This window comes from Trachypithecus francoisi, unplaced genomic scaffold, assembly GCF_009764315.1.
Source record: "Trachypithecus francoisi isolate TF-2019V2 unplaced genomic scaffold, Tfra_2.0 Lachesis_group15, whole genome shotgun sequence".
Classification (NCBI taxonomy): domain Eukaryota; kingdom Metazoa; phylum Chordata; class Mammalia; order Primates; family Cercopithecidae; genus Trachypithecus; species Trachypithecus francoisi.
Window position 1 is genome coordinate 18,886,866 of NW_022681460.1, and position 23,627 is coordinate 18,910,492.

General features: G+C 36.9%; 1 protein-coding gene across 3 annotated transcripts in view; it reads right to left on the minus strand.

Moving 5' to 3' along the window:
- MAN1A1 (mannosidase alpha class 1A member 1) overlaps positions 1 to 23,627 on the minus strand; it is a 167,756-nt gene that overhangs the window by 55,463 nt on the left and 88,666 nt on the right. For all 3 annotated transcript variants that reach the window (XM_033234426.1, XM_033234427.1, XM_033234428.1), the window contains exon 6: positions 12,151 to 12,245. In XM_033234426.1, the coding sequence (XP_033090317.1) occupies positions 12,151 to 12,245 (95 nt within the window). The remainder of the gene's footprint in view (positions 1 to 12,150; positions 12,246 to 23,627) is intronic.

Genomic DNA, 23,627 nt, shown 5'->3' on the forward strand with positions numbered 1-23,627 from the left:
ATGAAACAACCTTCTATTGGAAGAATATGCCATCTAGGAATCTCACAGTCAGAGAGGAGAAATCACCGCCTGGCTTCAAAGCTTCAAAGGACAGGCTGACTTTCCTGCTAGGGGCTAAATGCAGCTGGTGACTCTATGATTCCAGAAATCCTAGGGCCCTTAGGAATTATACTAAATCTGGCTAGGTGTAATGGCTCACGCCTGTAATTTGAGCCCTTTGGGAGGCCGAGGTTGGCGGATCACTTGAGGTCAGGAGTTTGAGCCCATCCTGGCCAACATGACAAAACCCCGTCTCTACTAAAAATACAAAAAATTAACCAGCTGTGGTGGTGTGTTCCTGTAATCCCAGCTACTCAGAAGGCTGAGTGAGGAGAATTGCTTGAACCAGGGAGGCGGAGGTTGCAGTAAGCTGAGGTTGCACCACTGCACTCCAGCCTGGCTGATAGAGCAAGACTCCATCTCAAAAAAAAAAAAAAAAAAAAAAAAAAGAATTATGCTAAATCTATTCTGTCTGAGCTCTACACATGGAAGAAAAAAGCCTGCTTGACAGGACATCTGTTTATAACATGGCTTACTGACTATTTAAAGCCCACTGTTGAGACCTACTGCTCAGACAAAAAGATTCTTTTGAAAATATTACTGCTCATTGACAATGCACCTGGTCACCCAAAAGCTCTGATGGAGACGTACAAGGAGATCAATGTTTTCATGCCTGCTAACATAATGTCCGTTCTGCAATTCATGGATCAAGGAGTAATTCTGAGATGGGTGTGGTGGCTCACGCCCGTAATCCCGGCACTTAGGGAGGCTGAGGCAGGTGGATCACTTGCTGGTCTTGAACTCCTGACTTCCTGGCCAACATGGTAAAACCCCATCTCTATTAAAAACACAGAAATCAGCCAGCAGAGTTGTGGGGGCCTATAATCCCAGCTACTCGAGAGGTTGAGGCAGGAGAATGGCTTACACCTGAGAGGCGGAGGTTGCAGTGAGCCAAGATGGTGCCACTGAACTCCAGCCTGGTTGACAAAGCAAGACTTTGTCTCAAAAAAAAGTAATTTTGACTTTCAAGTATTATTATTTAAAAAGTACATTTCATAAGGTTATGATTGTGATTCCTCTGATGAATCTAGGCAAAGCAAATTGAAAGCCTTCTGGAAAAGATTTGCCATTATAAATGCTACTAAGAACATTTGTAAATTATGGGAGGAAGTAAAAAAATCAACATTAATGTAGTTTGGAGAAGTTGATTCTAACCCTCCTGGATGACTTTGAGGGGTTCAAGACTTCAGTGGAAGAAGTAACTGCAGATGTGGTAAAATAGCAAGAGAACTAGAATTAGAAGTGGGGCCTGAAGACATGACTGAATTGCTACCATCTCATCATAAAACTTTCATGGATGAGGAGTTGTTTCTTATGGATGAGTAAAGAAAATGGTTTATTGAGATGGGATCTGGTGAAGATGCTGTGCACACTGTTGAAATGACAACAAAGGATTAAGAATATTACATAAACACAGTGATAAAGCAGTAGCAGGGTTTGAGAGGACTGACTCCAAACTGGAAAGAAGTTTTACTGTGGGGAAAATGCCATCAAAGAGTATCACATGTTACAGAAAAATCTTTCATGAAGGGAAGAATTAAAGCAGTAAACTTCATTGTTGGCTAGGTGTGGTGGTGGCTCACACCTGTAATTCCTGAACTTTGGGAGGCTGAGATGGGAGGACTGCTTGAACCCAGGAGTTTGTGACCAGCCTGGGTAACATAGTGAGATCCCATTTCTACATTTTTTTTGGTTTTTAAATTAGCCAGGCATGGTGGCACGTGCTGATATCCCAGCTTCTTTGGAGGCTGAGGTAGGAGGATTGCTTGAGCCTGGGAGGTTGAGGCTGCAGTGAGCCATGACTGTGCCACTGCACTTCAGCCTGGGCAACAGAGTGAGACTTTGTCTCAAAAACCACAACAAAATAAACTTTGCAGTTGTCTTATTTAAAGAAATTGCCACAGTCATCCCAACCTTCAGCAACCACTACCCTTATCATTGCCAGGATTACAGGCATGAGCCACCAAACCCAGCTCAAAATTACTCCTCGATCCATGAGTTGCAGAACGGACATTATGTTAGCAGGCATGAAAACATTAATCTCCTTGTACGTCTCCATCCGAGCTTTTGGGTGACCAGGTGCATTGTCAATGAGCGGCCATCAGCATCGAGGCAAGACGCTCCACCAACAAGATTACTATTTGCTGAAGGCTCAGATGATTGTTAGCATTTTTTTAGCAACAAAATATTTTTAAATGAAAGTATATTCATTGTTCTTCTTAGACATAATGCTATTGTACACTTAATGAATTACAGTATAGTGGAAACATAACTTCTATTTGCACTGGGAAACCAAAACATTTGTGTGACTCGCTTTTATTGCCATAGTTGCTTTATTGTGGTGGTCTGGAAACAAACACACAATACCTCCTGGGTATGCCTGTTTTTACATATTAAAATTACATACTCACAGCACCTATTTTTCTATCAATTTGCAAGACTGTATGATGATATCAGGAAAGACATTTGCTAGCAGAATTTTAAGAAAATTCATTGCATAGTTAGAAGATGGGATTTGAAATAAACATGTTTTAGGAATGTCAGCCAATACCATACTTCTTTCATCAACACCACTTCATGTCTTTTCATCATGTGGGACAGATGTTAAAACCAAGTTTTGAAATAAGCAACACAGACTTCTGAATCACTCACTATACCACAAGTGTTAAACTGGAATTTTAAGAATGAATGTATTCACTAAAAATATCAGTATCTCACACTGCTCTCACTAAAACTTTTCATCCATTCTCAGTAATTTATAAAGACTTTATTTCTTCATCTATCTATTATCATTTTACAATTTTACTTTTTGAATGCATCAAAGTGAACATATCAGTACAGTGGTACATGTACATATAATTTATAAATAAGAATACATGTTTTGAGGTGAATGCACAAAAATATTTTAATGATGAGAGAGCAATCAAAACAGTTTAAAGACCACTGGTTTACGGTCCTGATATATTTGTGGGATGCAATTCCTACACCATCATGCAACTAGATATAGTAATTCATATATAAATAAATCGATAAAAGGACTGCATTTATTATAGTGTGACATTAACTTTTTGGTGTTAAATTTAAGGTCTTCATAATATTTCATAATTAAGGAAATCGCCACAACTTTAGTCCTTATTCTAGTTTCATTTTAGGGTATTGCAATAATTGAAAAATAATCATTCTTCAGCTGGGTAGTTTCACTGTATACTTCTCTTTGTTGTCCCAGATGACGACAATTACTATTAGGACTCTATAATGCTTCCTTGTTTGCAGAAGACTGTGCATTATAAAATGAATACATGGAGGATTGTTAGAACTACAGATATGTGTATACATCTCACACACACACACACACACACACGTACATACACGCAATTCTTTACTTCAAAATCCATTCTTCCTTGCTAAGGTCTAAATCAAACATAGTGCGGATGGCCCCTTAATGATTTCAGGAAATCTGGATGGGCACTATGCTGGCAGCAACCTGTATGAGGTCCTGGAATTCCATAATGATCTATTCCTTTGGGCGTAAAATATTGCTCTGCTCCTCAAATTTCTAGGTCCTGTCATAAATGTGATCTTTGTAAAACTGATATTACTTATTAGTCCTACTTTAACAAATAAGAAAACCAATGCCTAAACAAGGTATGTTGACTAATGGCTGGGTAGCATGCTACATTTTTTTAAATTAAAAAAGATACATGATCGCACTTAAAAAGATAGAGTAATATTCAATAAAGCACAGCACTTTAAATACACACAGTTAGATGGACCTAGGCAAATATATATAACCGTCACATTACTCTTAAAGTGTTGGAAGCAAGACTTACATCCCTGCTCTTTCTACTGCCTTTTCTTTTCTGCTGATTTTTCTTAAACACAGTCAGCACAGTTACAGGAATTGGCACTGTCAGATATTTAAGTTATGGCAAATCTGTAATTCATAATTTATTCATTTTTCAATGTCCACTGCAGAATGTCTACCAGGAATAAAAAGGCACTATGCTGACTTTGTCCCCAAAAAGCTTTTGAGAAAGCAAGAAAAACAAAGAAAGAGCAAGACAAGATATTCTATAGTTCTCAGTGGAGAGACAGCACCAAGGACATAGCACATAAAAAAGCAGAGATGAGAGAACACATAGGAACATGTAATTGTTTTGTCCATGGCATACGGAAGACCGCTTGTGAAATTAATATGCTCTAAGGGCTTAGCAAGTAGATTAATTGACCTTTGAAATAAACAAATGTAATCATATTTAAAAAGAAAGAAACACATACAAATTCAAACTACTTGTATAATGTACTTGAACACAGCTATTTGAAATGATACCCACCTTAAAATGGCATATATCATTTTTACTGTACTTTGCGGGGGGGGGCAGAATAGATTTAGGCTTAAATTTTGAAAAACTGTTCACTGATAAAGCCATTATAGTAATTGCACAGGGTCTGTTTATTAATTTGTCACAATTAAGTCAATAAGAGCCTTACTAATGTCCTATTACTTGATTAGTTTTGAAAGTGATTATCTTAAGAATTTGACTTAATTGGAAGCCTCTCAATTTACAAGGTACATTAAACTCTCAGTAGCATCTTAAGATTATTCAATATATGCAGGTCAATTACCAGTAATCACTGTTTTGTACAAGCGTTCCATAAAAACTATAGCATGACATGACAAAGAGGGAAAGCAAGATTTAATTAATAATGTTAAACTCCAACTCACACTTTCAGGATAAAAGGGCAACATGAGCATTCACATAAAGTCTTCCTGAAACTGGGTCTATTATTAAAAGATGAATAAAGGAATCCTAATAACTCTCCACCTTATAGATGAAGATAATTTGTCATGATTGCTAAATCACCAAATTGCACTGCCTATACTTATGCCCAGCTGCATATTAATTTCTAGATTTGTAAATTGCAATTAATTCTCAGTATTGCTCCATCACTTTTTTCCCTAGTTAATAAAAAGAACTGCAATTAATTATTGTTGATCCCATTTTTCAGAACAGATCAACTATAACTATTACTGCACAAGCAGGAAACATGGAGTAGTTACTGTATCCATTGAGACTGTGAGGCCTTTAAAACTATTGGCTGTAGCCTAAATATTTTATATTGACCTTCCAATTCCCAAATATTCAATGTAGTTAGTTGAATATTTACAATGATTAACAATTATGAGGGCTGATAAAGTGCCTTGATACGTGGGCTGATTTTCGACCATGTATTCAAACGATTTCATAAATTTTTAAATTAAACTTTATTAATTAGATATTTGAAAGGTTTGTCCCACAATAACAACATAAGCCCAGTCTTGAGATTAATCACAGGAAAATTGATTGCTGGGTCATTGAAAACCTGAGGAAGTCAATTCCTTGAAAAGATTATTCCACTGCTAGCTTGTGAGGGAGGTATACGAATTTATGTGTTCTGACTTGTTCCCGATCTAAGTTCTGTACACAGCATAAATTTCAAATTGCTGAGGCTGATTCGCAACCAATTGTGTGAACAGAGTGAACAAAGCTGAATCTGTAAAACACCAGTTCTGTGCATTTGAAAAACTTGAGATGAAAGCCACTTTGAAATTGTTGCATTAAAATAACTATAATTGTCCTTACATGAAATTTTCCTGGTGAGTTAACTGCTTAAACTGTGGTAGACGCTATGGGAAAAGTCGTGGTCATATTTAACAATCCAGTCCCATCTGCTTTGAACCAAGATTCTATTTGCCCAAAATTGAAGGGTGAGGAAGCCCTCGTAACAGACTTCCCACATATCACAAGTCATTTAAAAAGGGATTTAAGCAACTCTCTGGATAAACTGCCTCTAAATTCTCGACATATCACCTTTGATAAATTTCTGCACTTTAATTATTCATATGCTACAATTTACCCTTAAAATAGGACCTTCTGAAAGTATCGAAAAATATTTTAAAATATCTAATTTATTGTTGAGTAAAACGTGAACCTGGTCATTCCACTCATGTCAATTTTCTGCTCTTGCCCTATCAGAAACACAGCAAGAGCCTGAGCAGATGGAAATTCATGGAAAAGGAGGGAGGGTGGGGTGCAGAAGAAATGAGGACCGCTACAGCCTGTGTTCAGAGGCAGATATGGTCTGCTCCTTCCTTCAGAGAATAAAAGACACTTAAAAAACCCATTTACCTGAGTGTTAACTTCAATTATGACCAGAGAGGTGGGAAGAAAGGAAACCGTTCAGGCATCCTGAGGTTTTTCACATTCCTACTGCCTCACAATGCATGACTAAGAACATCAAAGCATCCTTTGCTCAGACTTGCTTATCCCTAATGTCTCCATAAAGGGGGTTATACACAAAGTACACTTAAATTAAATGTTGCTATTCGTTTAACTGTCCACTTGCAATAAATAAATGTCCTTAGTTTGGTCAAGGTACTGAGTGCCTGGCAGAGCTGTAGTGATCCAAAGTTCGGTGAGAGGATTAAATGATCACAGAAGAGATCTCTATTCCCTCCTGTTCATCTGGTGGGAGGGTAATCCCTGATTCTGCTTCATTCTTTGCAATACCCTTAGGTACAGGGCCGGGTTACCAGTTGTTTATAGTAAGGCCACTTTGCCTGAAGCTACAAGTGTGACTTTATGGAAATAGCTTTACTTTTAAACAGTAACCCAGAAGTTTCTAATTAAAAATGCCTGTTTTTTTCCCCTCTATGCTAAAAATGCCGAAGTTTGTTTTCCAGTCTCACTGGATTAGAAAAAAAAAGTACAAGGGGAAAAAGGACATGCAAACTCTGTTTGGTAATTACTGCTTGGAATTGGCTGCTTTCCAGAAGAAGCAACAAACTGCTTAGAGTTAAGTGGAAACTTTGTGTAACTATTAATGAAAAGTAAACTAATGATAGAAACAGAACATAGGCCCCACTCCTGCTTCCCCAACAGTGGCCCTGGCTGCCTCACTGAACAGCTCTGAGATTTAACTACATGCCTCTGATGGCTCAGTCATTTCTTATTACAATGGTTCTCAAAGTGTGGTCCTTGGGTGAGCAGCAGCAGCAGTAGCAGTAGCTTCCCCATCAGCTGGAATCTGGTTAGAAAAGCAAATTATCAAACCTTACTAAACACCTACAGAATCAGACTCTCTGTTTATGATCCAGCAATATATGTTTTAATGATCTCTCCTGGCAATTCTTACATATTCTAAAGTTTGAGAAGCACTGTTCTATTAAAGCTGGGTATTTTAAAAGTAATTTTCTAGGATTTTAAAATTTCAATAATTAAATTGACCATCAGTGAATAGGGAAACGTTTTTCAACTCAACGTTTTCAAATGCAGCTGAGATGAGAAATAAAGCTATCCTCAGCATATAAATGCTGGATTCCTAACCCTAGCTGAGTATTAGAAGGTCCTGGGAGGGTTTTTAAAAAATGCCAGGATTTTATCCCCAAATTAATTGAAACAGACTGGGGGAAGGGGAAAGATGAAGGCAGCAATAAAATGTATGTATGTATGTATGTATGTATGTATGTATATGTGTGTGTGTGTGTGTGTATGTATGTTAGAATCCCAGTTATTCTAAGGTATGGGAAAGTTGAGAATCACTGATCTAAAGCAACCAGAACAGTTAGACCCTTAGCAGAACAGTCCAAGAACTAGGAAACAGGGCTATGTGGCTATCTATCGCAGACACACACACCACACACACACACACACACACACACACACACTTTCATAGACTGGGTTTGCACCACATTAATTAGGCACTAGCTAGCATGTAAGACTTGGGATAAGCACAGAACCCTGTATTGCCTCACATCCTTTTAAAACCTAACTGGCTGAACAGTTCCAGTTTCTAGTACATAGTTCACGAATAAATATAAGTTTAGGGAGCAAATTTAGTTTTGATGCTATAGGCTGGATCCCAAATAATTTAAAAAATAATAAAAGCTTGAGCATGGAGCCACCACTATCCCACATAAACCACATTGAGACATTCTCTCCACACATCCAATTGGTTCTACCATCTCTTTTCTGCCAGAGAAAAATACAACTTGAGCTTGAACAGGTCAGGAGCACTGATGGCTTAAAAATGAAATCCTACCATAAAAGGACATCAGAACCAAATTAGTCAGTTCTAGAAATATACTATTTTATCATATACCATACTCATATATACTCTTTCATAATGAAATATTGAGAGCAGAACCATAAATTAAGAAAAATTTCAATGTCCATCTATTTCACAGCACTCTGCAAGGTTTAACCTCCTTCTGCACATCAACTAAACAGATTTCTATAAAAGCCCTTACGAGGTCAAGACAGGTATTATTATTGCTATTATTTTAGTTTTACTTATGAAAAGATAAACCCAGATAGTTCAGTGAATTTTCCAGGGACAGACTGCTAATAGCAGCTTTAACTATGGTAATAATATTCTAATGTTTGACATCAATAACTGTACATACCACTATTAAAATCTTAAAGTATTACTGATTACTATTTCCAGAAGACTACAAATGGCCAAATGAATTAAAATAGATAAAAGAGGGAAGTGGGAAACCCAATATTTTAAAAAACTCCAACTGGGGGAAGAAAAAGAAACCATAAAGAAGGTTAACTTAAAATACTTGGAAAGACTATAACTTCTTTTTAAAAAACTTTTCTACAGTTGCTAAACTTGTCTCTGAATTCTTAACAGATCCATAAAGTATATAAATAAAACATAAAGTGTAAGACGGAGCTCTGATTTTATACTCAGGCTTATATCACTGCTACAGAACATTCTTAGGATAATTTAGCAATATTTTTGCCTCATAGAATACCAGCACCATTAAGTCAATTTGATCTGCTTATGTTCAGAAAATTTGTTTACTGATAGTTTCATATTATTCCTATTACATGAAAGTATGGAATTGTATTCTGCTTCATTTGAAAATATAACACACTGCTTTCAAATCTGAAACCAGGAACTTTAAAAAACTATTAGCAAATTTAATAATGCAGAAATTTATGCTTTAACTGTCAAGTAAAAACATAGGGAGATACAGGAAAATGCTTTAACAATATTTAACCTATTAGACCATCTTTCATAGTTTGTGTTTATTAAAATTAACCAACTATAATGTAATATTTAAACATTTTATAACACCAAAGTATTAACAAACCCTACAAGGAGGCTATCACCTTTTCTTAAAATATACACATTACATGCTTCCCTAGGATACTCCTTCACTATTAGAAGACAGGCAGCTATGTACTATTCTTAGTTAAAGCCCTATTTTAGTTAAAGTAGAGCAATCTGCAATTTAATTATAATATAAACTGTAATGTAACTAACGACATTGTATGTATTTTCATCAGATAATTAGAAGACTCGGTAAATAAAGCTTTACAAAGCAGAAAATAAAACAGGTGAGGGGTTGTGCCTCATTCGTCACCTCACTGCTAATGAGAGTCTGAATGAAGATCAGTCATTTCCTACCTATGCCTTGATGGTGTGCAATAAAGGCACACACTGTAGACAGCTCTACTAACTTAATGTAACACCAAGCAGGCATCAGAAAAATCCACACAGAGAAGTGATAAAATAGTGTATAGCTAAAACTAACTCATTTATCAAGAAAGACAGAATAATTATGAGGAATGCCCAGACTGTATGCCCTGTGATAGAAATGAATAATGGGAACATTAACTACGCTATTTTAAGAAGACACTTTAAAAAACCCCAAATCTAAGTCTGCTCTACCTAGACTTGAATTACCTCTGGAAATACAGTAATGGTGAAATGCCTGATTTTATAAATCACAGAGGTAATTTTTCCTGCTTAAGGTTGGAGAAAAAAAAGCACAGACTTCTAATAGTAATAATAAGAACAGACACCAAACTTGGACATTTTCACATTAGAGAAATTGAGTTCTACCAAAACCTAATACTAGAAAGGCAATGGTTTTCTTTTAGTGGACGTATGTAACTTATGCATCCTCATTCTATGATCGTATTGGTGAAGGAAACATGTTAGTCTAGTGAGGAACTGTGTATAGCATCTAGGTTATCAAATGAGTACTTTCTATTAAATCACAATTGCAGAATTTATTGAATTAAGAATTCTTATTGAATTAAGAATCTATAATAGATGTGGTAGAAAAGACAATTTAAAAATATTTTTTTCTGAACCGTTTTTGGAATAGAGTTCCTAATGTAGTATATGAGTGAATTGTTTAGTTTCTCTGCATATATTCAGCTTGCACAAATACTGAAATACAACTTGATTAATTGATGTTTTGTCTCCAAATACATAAATCTCCCCAATTCAAAATGTTGCTTGCTTTAAATTCAACCTGGTGAGTACTTATTATCTCTCCTTGGCCCATCTTAAGTTTGTCAATTACATGTGTGAGTGTGTAACACAGAAAACATATATTCTGCTTTACCAACCAGGCTGTGAGTCCCCTGAGGGAAAGAACATGTCTGTTATCTTCTTGAATAAAGTGAAGAGAAGTAGAAACTCTTCCCAGGACTTAGTAAGAAATCTTTATCACAGCAGAGACTCAAATAAATGCTTAGTTTTGACAAAGAAAAGGTAAAGAAACCAATTATCTTTAGGCAATAACCAGAATACCAGAGGAATGTGAACAGATAATACCAGTAAGTTTATACTGCTGTTAACATATAGATGTTGACAAAGAGATACATTCAAAACTATTTTCAAAATTGAGAGGGAAGAGCAGAATTAGGATATTACAGCCAGCACATTCAGTGTCTCTCCAGTGGTAATTCTTGCCAAGAGTTTCAAAGTCAGTCAACAACGAATACACAGCTAGTCTAAAAAGCATCTTTAAGCCCCCTTTTTTCTTCTCCTGGGTAGCTTTCTACATTCTCTTATTCTGAGAAGGTAATTAAAAAATATGATTTTGCCAGATATATGTTTCCCCCTTCCTTTGAAACTTTTGCTGGTGACAGCCTTCCAAAACTAAGAAAGCAGCTAGAGGCCAGCTGTTCCCTATACCTTGGCCCATACTGTGAAATAAAGTGATTCGCAGAACAGTATATATGTACAAGTGACACCAACAGCACATCTTGAAAAGTAATATTGTAGATAAATATGAAATGTCACTTCTTCCCCTACAGGAAAACTTCTAAGATGATAAATCATCCTCACACCTTGAAGTACAGCTGATTCAAGGAGTGTACTTGATCGGTCAAAGGAATGGGGAATTTTAGTGAACTGATACTATTAATTTTGCCAGTGCTTATTGTGCGATTTTGGGTAAGTCACTCGTATTTAGTAACTGGGATTGAGAGTGGATACAATGTATAATTAAAAATTCATGCATGTTGCCAACAAGAAATGATTTTTATCAGCTGCAAAATGGTTGCTCAATTTCATTCAGTTTAACTTCAAAACATCAGAGAATACCAGAAAGTCTGTTCAGCCTGGGGGTATGTGTGTCTGTGTGTGTTTTCCAATTGGGGCCACGTTCTCAAGAACTTGGCATATTAGGGTTCTCCACCAAAGAAGATGAGAAAGTTGGATTGATCTGAGTGAGTGCATCAGCTGCCTTCCCTTCTTACAACTGGGGGCTGGGTAACCGCAGGTGCTCCCAGTCTCCATTATACCAGCTCCTTTTATGGGGGATCTGATTAGGCCAAATATTGTATCTCTGCCATACTTCTGACCAGTAGCTCAACTGAAATAAAGGTTCTTAGGAATTTGCTTCTTTGGAAGTGAAATGCTTTGATGACAACTTAAAAGATAATGGGATTCTTTTGGTATTTATGGAGAGAGACAGTATCATTGATGCAATGTCACTATGAAACAGTGAAAACCTCCAATCCTGTCTGGCCTGAATGACTCTGTTGAGGTCATGCCATCCCACAGTGGGGACACATCTGAGGCTATGGAACACTGGAAAGCTAATAGCTGCCAACGAAAAGACAAATCTCAAGTCTCCCAGTGGAGTCTGTTAGTCACCAGCATCATATAAGTAATTATCTATCTAATGTATACTTACTAAGCAACAATCTTGAATATTTCAACTTAAAACATGTTGTTGAAAATGAAGAGTTTTACCTTTTCATATTCAGCAATGCCCAAGGTATTCCAGAGGGAGTATGAAATGCAGGTAGTAATTTTACCCCAAGTTCCACTGCTTTCTTTCGAAAAATCTGAAAAGTTAAACAGTTAACTGTAAGCTACTGTTGCAAGCAAAACAAGAGGTATTACACTATTATCTAACAGCTACCACTTTTCTACTTTAATATTTCTACCTTAATATCTGACAAAAAGTTTACCAAATTAACAGAATTACCCAGTAAAGCAACAGTGGTCCAGGGGCCATCACACTGGGGGATATTTATTCCCAATCTTGGTTGCTCATTAGAATCATGTGGGGAGATTTGGATGCTACTGATGTGAACGTCTTACTCTTGAGATTCTAATTTCTTTGGTTGTAAGCTTGTGGATCAGGATTTTAAAAGCATCACAGGCAATGCCAGGTGATTTCAATGTGCAAGCCAGTGGGAGAACCACTGTTGTTGGAGGATAAGACTGAGAACCAGGAGGTCTGGTCTATCCCACCTTCAGCACTATTATTTACTAGAGCACAGAGAAAGGATAAGTTTTAAAAAGACATTATCACAGGTCTATGTGTCTTTTCAGCCCTTGCAGCTTTAACTTTCTCTGGTGTTAAGTGTAAGTGATATAAAAAATACTAAGTTAAATTAGGTACAGATTCTGCCCAGAGTTTAGTAGGCAAGATAATTATATGCACATAAATATCTAGAACAGAGATAAAATGAGAGCTGGAGATAAAATACTAGGTGAGTTCAGTGAGACATTCAGGTGAGTTCAGTGAGGCTGTATGCTGGAGACAGCATTTAGATGAGAACTGCATGCAGCATTGAACTGGGGCCGATAATACCACAGACCGGAGTGAAGATTGGAAAGTAAAGAGGGAATCCCTGAGGGATCGGCCTCCTCCCCACAGAAGGCGGCAAATGGGGCCCTACAGAATAAACAGGGAATTGGGCAGCCGGCCTGAAAAAAGGGGATACTGGTAAATGAGGTCAGGTATCCACAGCTCAGGCCAAAACATGGAGGGCCACAAATGTGAGGCTAAAACTTTTATTCTGGTTAGAATGGAAAAATAATGAAAGTTTTTGATCTGCCAATTCTACTGTGCAGAACTGTGTTTTAGGAAGATTAATTAGATGAGATCCATCCTCAGTTTTAGGTCCAAAGAAAAGCACTAGCTTATTTACTGAAGAAAGGCCTGCTACAGTTGTGGCACCAAGCAGGTGCCTAGTCCCGTCCTTTAAGCTGTATGACTCAGCATGGCGGACTGGAAGTGTACCATTTCTTCCTCAAACAAGGAAGAAGTGAGAGAGGCTGGAGGAGCCCTGAAGAGGATGGAAAATAGAAGCAAAGTTCTCTGTCAGCCACTGGGGAAGCATTCACTAAAGCAATCAGCGAAGAAGTCATGTGTGGCTTCTCCCCAGAGGGAAGGGCTTCAGTGTCTAACTCCCGCCCTAAGTTCTGAGCCTCTCCACTAAGACATCCAGGCACCTGGGCTCCCAGACTGAAGGTAATCCAGTAATACCAATGTTGAGGCTACTTCCCAAACCCTATCTTTTGGGATCTTAAAAAAAATTATTTTTTAATTTTAAATTTTCCTTATTCATACCATAGATCTTTTGGAATCTAACTAACTCTCATTTAGTAGTGGAAGTCAAGAAAGAAATGACTTTGGTTGACAGTCAATTTAGATAAACTGATATTCCTTGTATACAAATAAACACATTTGTAGTATATAGAAAATGCTAAAAAATAGAGGTGTCATTTTCCCCACAAATTATTGTAACTCTTGTCAAAGAGAATAATTTCCTGTATCAATAACTTGTAGTGTATGGAGAGGAGGAAAAAAACTAGAGCAAAGGGTATATTCCTCTTTCTCTTTCTCTGCCTTACCCTAGAGAAATTTCATGTTGTCTTCTGCTATAAGGATTTATCCAATCACTGCCCAGCCATCTGCTGACTTTCTAGTTTCTGCCCAACTTTTTAAAACTGTTAATGAACTCCTTTTCAAGAAACTTACATAAGATCAAAGTCAATCCATGTAATTAAATCACAAAGTTGGGTATAACCATATGGCACAGGAGCTGAGAGCTCAGGCTTTGAAGTACAATGCCTGTGCTTGAATCTCAGCTCCACTTCTCCAAACTGGGCAATCTTGTACAACTTGCCTAATTTCTCTGTCCTAAGCTTCCTCATCTGTACAATGCAGATAACAACAGCATTTACTTTTTAAAGGCTGTGGAAAGAAATAATAAGTTATTATATTTAAAGACTTTAAGACACATAGTAATCACTAACAGGTAGTTGTAGTTTTTATGGTGATAATGATAATGGTATTTCCTCAAGAAGCTGGCTTTTATCCAACTGTTGCTTTGGTACCTTCTACTTATTCAGATTCCTCTCTCGTTCTCTCTCTCTCTCTGCACGTGTATGTGTGTTAGTTACTCCCCACTTGCCTCCTTGCCTCCTCCCCAACATACACACATTCTTAATCATGTGCATGCATTCTCAAGAGCTAAGGCCTCAGTTCTCATCACCTATTTGCATTCTCAAATTCAACTTTCTATTTTAGCTCTAGTTCAGTACTTCTACCTGTGTACACCCATTACAATTTGGGCGTCTTGTTATCTTCTGAAACTTAACATGTCCAACATGGAATTGATCTTTTAATATCCTGGGCAAACTTCCCCAGCTCTATCACTGACATTACTTTCTGGTCAGTCCCTTGGACTCAAGTGAGCAGGTATTTTGATTTTTGATTTGTTGCCCGCTTCAGTCACCAAGTATCATTGTTAACTCATCTGAAATGTCTTGTATGCAGTTCATTCTCTGATAGGAGCATAGGCCATGTTCTCATTGCCAGGTACAATGAAATGTATGATTAAAAAAAAGAAGGTCCTCCTATCTAGCCTGCTTGTTCCCTTATTTTCATTAATAATTTTTCCTCACTTAATTTTTCCTCACTTTCCTCCATTAATCTGTATTTATATTACCAACTTTCTCTTTTTACCATACAATTTTCTTGTTCAAGAAATGATCATGACTACCCCTGTTGTCTAACATCAGGTCAAATCTGCTCTACTGACTGTTCAACCACCTTTATGAATCAGACCCTTCAATTATTTTCCTTCCGTCTGGCTCTGGCTCCAGCTCCAGCTTTTGAGTCTTCATTGTCTTAAGTACTCATTCATATTTAGTCCATCTTAGCAACTTTATTTACACATTCTCTCTTTTTAAATCACTCTTTCCGGCCTCCTTTTGGCTGGTCCAAATTTACTTATTCTTTAAGGGTAAAGTCAAGTCCAGGCCAAGCCTCCTGGCCAAGATCTTTGCCTTCTGTGAATTCCCACACTGATAACTAGTACCATACAATATGGTCTTTGATACATACAGATCCCTAAATCAAGATACAGAAGGCAAGAGAGAGATCTCTGAACATTTTCTTGTGTGTTTTCTCTTGTATCCCCCCCAAATTTTTTCTTCCTAGAAGTAGAGAAAAAGACCCCAATTTCTCCTTCACTGCCTATTATACAGATCTAACCCAGATTAAGTCATTTTGTATTTAAATTTACAGATATCACCACAGGGCTCCTATGAGTAGTAGGCAGGAAGAATTAATATTCTCAGTTAACAGACAGGAACAGTGGCCCCTTCCCATATCGGGGTTTTTACACTTGCAGTTTCCTCTGCCTGCAATGCTCTTTCCTGAGCTCTCTCCACGCTTCGCTCATTCTTACCTTCAGGAATCTGCATAAATGTCCCCTTGAGAGGTCTTTTCCTAACCACCCCACACAAAGTTGGCCATCCTTATTTATTATATCACCTTGTTTCTTTTCCACTATTTATCATGTCTTAATTATTTTATTTGCTTGTTTATTGTTTGATAACTCCACTAGATACAATCTCAATGAGGGCATGGAAGTAGGTGGCACTCAATAAATGTTCACTTAATAAATAAACGAATCAATCTAAGATTAATTATTAGGTGAGTACAAAGGTAGCTGTGGTTTTTGCATTGCTGGAATTTGCTGTTTGACATTGGAATACATTTTTAAATGTGGTTATGTTACATATAATTTTAATGGGTACTTCTCGCTTTCTTAATTTTTTTCCTAATGAATTACTACTTGCTGTTTATTTTATGTTGATTTTAGACTAAGGAAATGATGTTAGACAGAAAGCAAATTCGAGTGATTTTCTTATTTGAGTTCAAAATGGGTGGTAAAGTAGCTGAGACAACCTACAACATCAACAACACATTTGGCCCAGGAACTGCTAACAAACATACAGTGCAGTCGTGATTCAAGAAGTTTTGCGGCAAGGCGCAGGGGCTCACGCCTGTAATCCCAGCACTTTGGGGGGCAGAGGTGGGTGGATCATGAGGTCAAGAGATCAAGACTATTCTGGCCAACATGGTGAAACCCCGTCTCTACCAAAAATACAAAAAAAAGTAGTCCCAGCTACTCAGGAGACTGAGGCAGGAGAATCCCTTGAACCTGGGACGCGGAGGTTGCAGTGAGCTGAGATCATGTCACAGCTCTCCAGTCTGGTGACAAAGTGAGACTCTTGTCTTAAAAAAAATAAAAAGAGTAAGTTTTGCAAAGGAGATAAGAGCCTTAAACATGAGGAGCATAGTGGCCAGCCTTGGCAAGTTGATAACGACCAATTGAGACCAATCATCAACACTGATCCTCTTACAACTACATTAGAAGTTGCCACAGAGAACTCGACATTGATCATTCTATGGTCATTTTACATTTGAAGCAAGTTGAAAAGGTAAAAAAACTGGCTAAGTGGGTGCCTCGTGAGCTGAGTGAACATCAAAAAAATCGTCATTTTGAAATGTCTTCCTCTCTTATTCTACACAATAATATGAACCATTTCTCGGATTGTGATGTGTGACAAAAGTGGCTTTTATATGACAACAAGCGATGACCAGCTCAGTGGATGGACTGAGAAGAACCTCCAAAGCACTTCCCAAAGCCAAATTTGCACCAAAAAAAACGGTAATGGTCACTGTTTGGTGGTCTGCTGCCGGTGAGATCCACTACAGCTTTCTGAACCCTGGTGAAACATTATATCTGAGAAGTATGCTCAGCAAATCGTAAGATGCACAGAAAACTGCAATGTCTGCAGCTGGCATTAGTCAACAGAAAGGGCACAATTCTCCATGACAACGCCTGACGACACATTGCAAAACCACTTCAAAAGTTGAACAAATTGGGGTATGAAGTTTTGTCTCATCTACCACATTCACCTGACCTCTTGCCAACCCATTACCACTTATTCAAGCATCTCGACAACTTTTCACAGGGAAAACATTTCCACAACCAGAAGGATGCAGAAAATGCTTTCCAAGAGTTTGTCAAATCCCAAAGCATGGATTTTTACATTACAGGAATAAACAAACATTTCTTGTTGGCAAAAAAGTGTTGATTGTAATGGTTCCTATTTTGATTAATAAAGATGTGTTTGAGCCTAGTTACAATGATTTAAAATTCATGGTCCAATACCGCAAGTACTTTTGCATCAACCTAATAACATACCTGGGGCATTGTAATAAGAAACCACTGATATTATATTGTTTGCAAAGTGCTCCATCCCATTCCTCTAGTTGCTACTGTCTGAAAATAATTATCTCCAGTATTCTAGAGTCTCAACCTTGGGCACAATTAGGGCAAAATTACAAAATATTTTTAGATAAAAATATTAATTAGCTCATTAATGCTTTAATCAAATCATACATGAGACTAAATCAACTTCAATTCTCAATGTTTGATTTGTTATCTCCTCCTGAGCTCTGATGAAGTTGCTGGAGGAAGAACACAGATTCTAAAAGAGAACATCCTTCTACCTAAACTGGTGAGCTTGTAATAAAACTAGCTTGTAAAATTAAAATTGAGAGAATGAAGGAGGCATATCACAAATCATTCTAAAGGGGAATTAAGTTTTAAGTAGCACATCTTAGATGATGTGCTAAAAAGCAAATTATTACAAAAAGTACACTAAATGGTACTTTAGTGCTACTTCAAATGGGGATATGCACGATGGAGAAAGCCCCAGACCCAGGTCCTTGGACTGGCTGTGCTACTGTTTCCATGTGAGGCCTGGGTTGGTCAGTTAACTCTTCTGGTTCTCAATATCCCCAGAAAAAAAAAAAAGGGAGAGTAGGGCTGATCATTTCTATTTTTGATTTATCACTAGAAAAATAAGTACTCAGAAGCCACAAAACTAGTACTAAAATGTGACTGGGAAAAAAGCAAGACAAATATCATTTTTTGAAGATAGGAAATGTTAATTTGCCAACCAATTCTTCACCAATCTTGGTTTCCGGGGTTTGCTGGTACCTCTATTTGGTGGGGAGGATTTTATAAAGAGAGCCAGGTGAAAAATTACAGTTCATAAAATGTAATCCCTGCTAATAGAAGATATTTTTTAATGTCCACTAAAGGAAAATATGGTTTTTGTACAACTAGCAATCAGTTTGGGATGGGCAGACATCTTATGATCCAACAAGAATTTTCTAAAATATTTTGCATTCTAGGGATTCTGATTTCATAGCAAAAGTCAAAACAATGTAACTTGCTGAAAGAAGGGTGGTAAAATATGATGAAAGAGTTCTTTTGAGCATGTAACTAACAAATAACTTTAAATAAAAACTTTTATAGCCTAAAGTTAAGAATTTCAAAATAACTACATGAAAACTGTATCTTTTCATTACACTTAAGTAACATCATCACAGTCTTATTGCTGTTTTTGATCAATGTTTTAAAAACTTCAAAATTTAAAATCTATTAAATAAACACATTTCTTTTTACTTTACCCTGACAGATAGCATTAGACAAGGCTGTAAACAAGACATATGGTTTTCTTTGCCTTTCTAGTTTGCAGTTCCCTAAAGAACTATACAGGAATATATACATGCCAGAGCAAAGAATAAGGGAAAAAGAAATGAATAAGAACAGACGGATTTGGAAGGAAATATTTTCAGTTCAGACACGTTTCAGTTTGAAATGCACAATCAATATCAAAGCCTTTCTTCAAATGCTCATGTTGAAAACTTCACCATTAAAAGATCAAACACCAGTTCACCATTAGGGTAAGTAGAGTTTACCTATTACTCATTTTCACTATATAAAGCTTTCAGCACAAGATGCCATAGACACACTAAGTATCTTTGGCTGCAAATAACTAAAATAACCCATACACTGTTAGCTGACTTGATCAACTTGCACATAATACGGGCCAAAATCAGTCATTAAACCAGTAAGTACTTATTAAGCTATTCTGGCTTTTTAGAGTAGACCCATGAAAGATTTAAATGTCAGAATAAAAGTACGTAAAAATAATTAATCCAGCAGAAACTTAGAGCTGGAAGGGACATCAAAGGTTATCTAGTTCTATAATCTGATATACAGATGAGGAAACTGAAGTTCAGAGAGGGCCTATTCTCCTAGTTAAATGCTCTGATGCGGGATGGTTTACTGCCAGCTACACCCAGGTGAGTATCAGCTTCCTGTCATCTCAGAGACAGGTGATCCTTTTGATTCAGAGGGACTCTCCACTGTGCACACACCACTGTCTCTTTCTTTCTTCTTATTCTGTTTCCATAATTGATCAAAACCTAAAACTGAAGTTTTAAATTAAAAAAAATTATGTATTGTATTCGTCAAATTTCATTACAAACTTCATTTAAAAAAAATATTTAATTAGATGACTGCTTTTGTTAATTACTTTGTTTTTCTCCCCCGTGATTCAATACAATTCAATTTTTAGCCTTCAGGCAATTAGACGAAAAGAGTGTTGCTTATTTTCCTGAAATATTAAAGCACAGAGATCTTCCCAACTTGTTTCTTTCAAAATAAAAAGGCAACACATGCTATCCTGCCAATAGCCATCAATTATAACCAAGAAGAATCAATGTAGCTGTCCTTTAGTCTTGAGTTTACTAACATATAAAAGCATAAAATATAAAAAAAGGAAAACACTTCTAATTGTAAGCCTAGTTTAAAAATCTAAATGTAGAATGTTCTAGTGAACAGGCACTTTAGATTTATCTAGTTTTTTAAAGATATTTATTCTCATGAAAAAAAGAGGTAGTGAAGAGAAGTGGCTTTTATGCTATCTGCTAGTCAAAATGAGTACATGTTGATACATGAATGAATAAAATTGCATCCCGTTATTGATTTTTTTTTTTTCCCCTGAGAGAAGACTCTCATTCCCTAGTTTTTGAATAGGGAGGGTTTTATAAAGTTAAGACGGCAAGATGAAAAAAGGGGGGAATGCTGGGGAGAACTTCAGGCTGTTGTTCAGGGCAGGGATATCACCGCTATCCGTGTGAGCAGCAGTAAATGCCATGTTCTCGTGGCAGTGTTTCCCTCAGCATCAGCGTGGTCAAGGCTGCCTGGGAACAGGCACACGGAACTAAGAGTCAGGAGCCTTAGGTTCTAGTGCAGACTTGCCACTCACCAGTTATGCCACAAAGAAATGGGTCACTTCACTGCTCTAATTTTCTCTTTGTAAAATGGGAACACTAGATAAGACACTTTCTGAGGAACATTTCTGCTACACAGGACAGGCTTATTTTAAGACTTAATAAGCACTTACTACACATTCACCAATGTAGTAAGGACTGTAAGAAAGATACATGAGAAAAAATTAAATCCCTGATCTCAAGAAGCTCATAACCAGGAAGGTAAGTCAGCCATTTAAAGCCATATAAGCATAAGATATACAATATAAAACAATATAAACCATAGGTAGAGAATACATTAAGTGATACATGCTGTAACTGTGGGAATTTTAAAAAGTGAGTTAGGTCTAGGGGGAGAGGTAAGGTTGAAAAGGTGGCACTTATATAGATACAGGTGTGTACTTACTTCGGAGTAGGTACGTACATGTTTGTGTACATGCTCTGGGTTAATGTGGAGGAGGAGAAGAGATCAAAAGGGAAGACGAAGGGCTTTTCATGATGGAGAGCAGGTGGAGAGGTAGATTACTAGGGTCTAGAAAATTGAGACAGATAAAATAAGACAAGCTCATGGCCTTAAATGCCAGGAAGAGAAGTTAAAACGATGGTTAAAAGAGCACATTAAATGTCTTCAGGAAGTCCTAACACTGTTAGTGCCTCCCGTTTATGATAAGTGGAGGGATTTCTGGGTCATCAGGGTTATGAGAAATAGGGAAGGAAGAAAGGCAGTAGTTCTCACTGGTTATGGGACTTTCCTGAGTTGTAAGAGGCAAACATATATGAATGACAACAGCAAAAAAACACTGTATTGGCTACCTGATACCTGATAGAAGGAAAACAAATCTTAAGAAAAAATTAGAGTCCTTTAAAAAATTTTTCCTCAAGAAGAAAGTATATGCTATTGTACATATAAATAAGCAGTGGGCTGGGAGCAAGGAAATAGTATGATAAAAGTTACATGTCCTTCTAATATGCATTCAATATGGAAGTTAAAAAGGGGGAGGAAACCCAATGGCTATACAGCTCTAGTGCCTCAAACTATTCTTAAGTGTACCACATGTGTTATTGTAGGCATTCTAATTACTAAAATTCCTGCCCAAGAATGATAAATAGTAATAAATTACAGCAAGAACACCACAACAATCCAAGTCATTATACAGTGCGCCTAAAGCTACTCATTCTATCTCAATTTTAGGTTAATGGGCAAATCGCCAACATGACATTTAGAAAAATAGGCAGCATATAGTGAATAATGTTTACACTAAATATGACAAGTAATTTCTGAAAATCCACTTCACATCAAAAGGAAAACATCTTTATTTTAAAAAAATATAATGCCTACTAAAGGGAAGGGAATTATGAAAGCACATACTCTATCTGGCTATGATTTCTAACTGAATTTGTGGAATCCACTTCATAGATGTTAATATGCGACATCACAGGGTTAAAATTGGGGCTACTCTATTTACTACTGCTTTTGCAAGCAGACATCAGAAATCATTAAAATATACACAATCCAGGCTTGGTAATATTTGTTCAAGAAAAAGACAAAAGAAAAAATGATAGCCTCAACTTTGCAAGTACAGTTGGACCTTTGTATCTGTGGGTTCCACATCTGTGGTATCAACCAGTTGCAGATCAAAAATGCTTGAAAAACAATGTATGGCTGCATCCGTACTGAACACCTATAGACTTGTCATTATTACTAAACTACACAGTACAACTATTTACATAGCACTGACATTATATTATGTATTATAAGTAATCTAGAGATGATTTAAAGAATATGGGAGGATGTATTCAGGTTATATGCAAATACTGTAACATTTTATATAAGGAACTTGAACATCTGTGGAGTTTGGTATCCTCAGGGGGTCCTGAAACCTACCCCCACAGATACCTAGGCATGACTGTATGTCATAATTCCCTGACATGTTTTAGTTACAAAGCATTCTACACTAGTGAATTTTTTCCTGTTAACTGAACCTCATCTCTGAAGAGCATCAAAACATTTATAGTTTAATAATTTATATAAGTTTTAAAGACATGTTTATCTGTTTTTTACGAGTCGGTGAAAAGTAGAGTGATCCTGCCTTTACTCAGCATCACCAGGTCTGTACGACCTTGAACACTCAACCTCCTTTCTGTGCCTCAGTTTCTAAATATGTGAATAGAGAATAATCCTTCCAAATCACAAGATGGTTATAATTAAAGGAACAAGTGCTTTTTAAAGAGCAATAATAGTTATCATTCTTGGCTATAAGATAGTAGTTTCCTCAGGAATAATAGAAGGATATTAGGCCTTTTGTCCACACACTAAATGGCCCAAAAGCTGCTGAGCTATCATGTCTGCTTTCTATAGTCCTACTGCTTCTTCATTAGCCATCAGTTCATTACAATGAGACTTCTCACTGTTGTATTCATTCTCCTTCTGAGTTGCTTATTTTGTAAACAGTTATCTGCACAAGGATCTGACAAGTCAAATGTCTTTCCTCTTACAGTGAAGGGCACAAGCTTCAGGACATGGTCCCTTTCTGTGTCACATGCCTGAATTTGAACAATTAAACTCTATAGGTATGAAAGAGCAATGAATTACCATATTATGTAGCAGTAACAGTTTGCAAATTTACAAAGTCAACTGAATATCTGTGTGCACAGGTTTTGTTTCTTTTAAAAAATGTAAAATGTAAGCTACTAATTTTTCATTCTATTTAAGCAAATGTAAACCTATCTAGTACACACTTAATACCATTAGGCAGGCAGTTTGCTATTTCTGCATAATCCTCCTTTATCATATATTATACACTGATACCTTTAAATTGCCTTTGGGTACAGAGTCTATAGTTTTATTTCAGCTGACAGATGAGTACTTTAAATTATCAAATGGTGACACTGTTGGACAGAACATTTGGCAGCAATGCAATTTTTGTCTTATGTTTGTGTCCCTCCAGGCAAGTTAATTAAACTCTTAGTCTCAGTTTCCTCCTCTACAAAATGGAAAAAC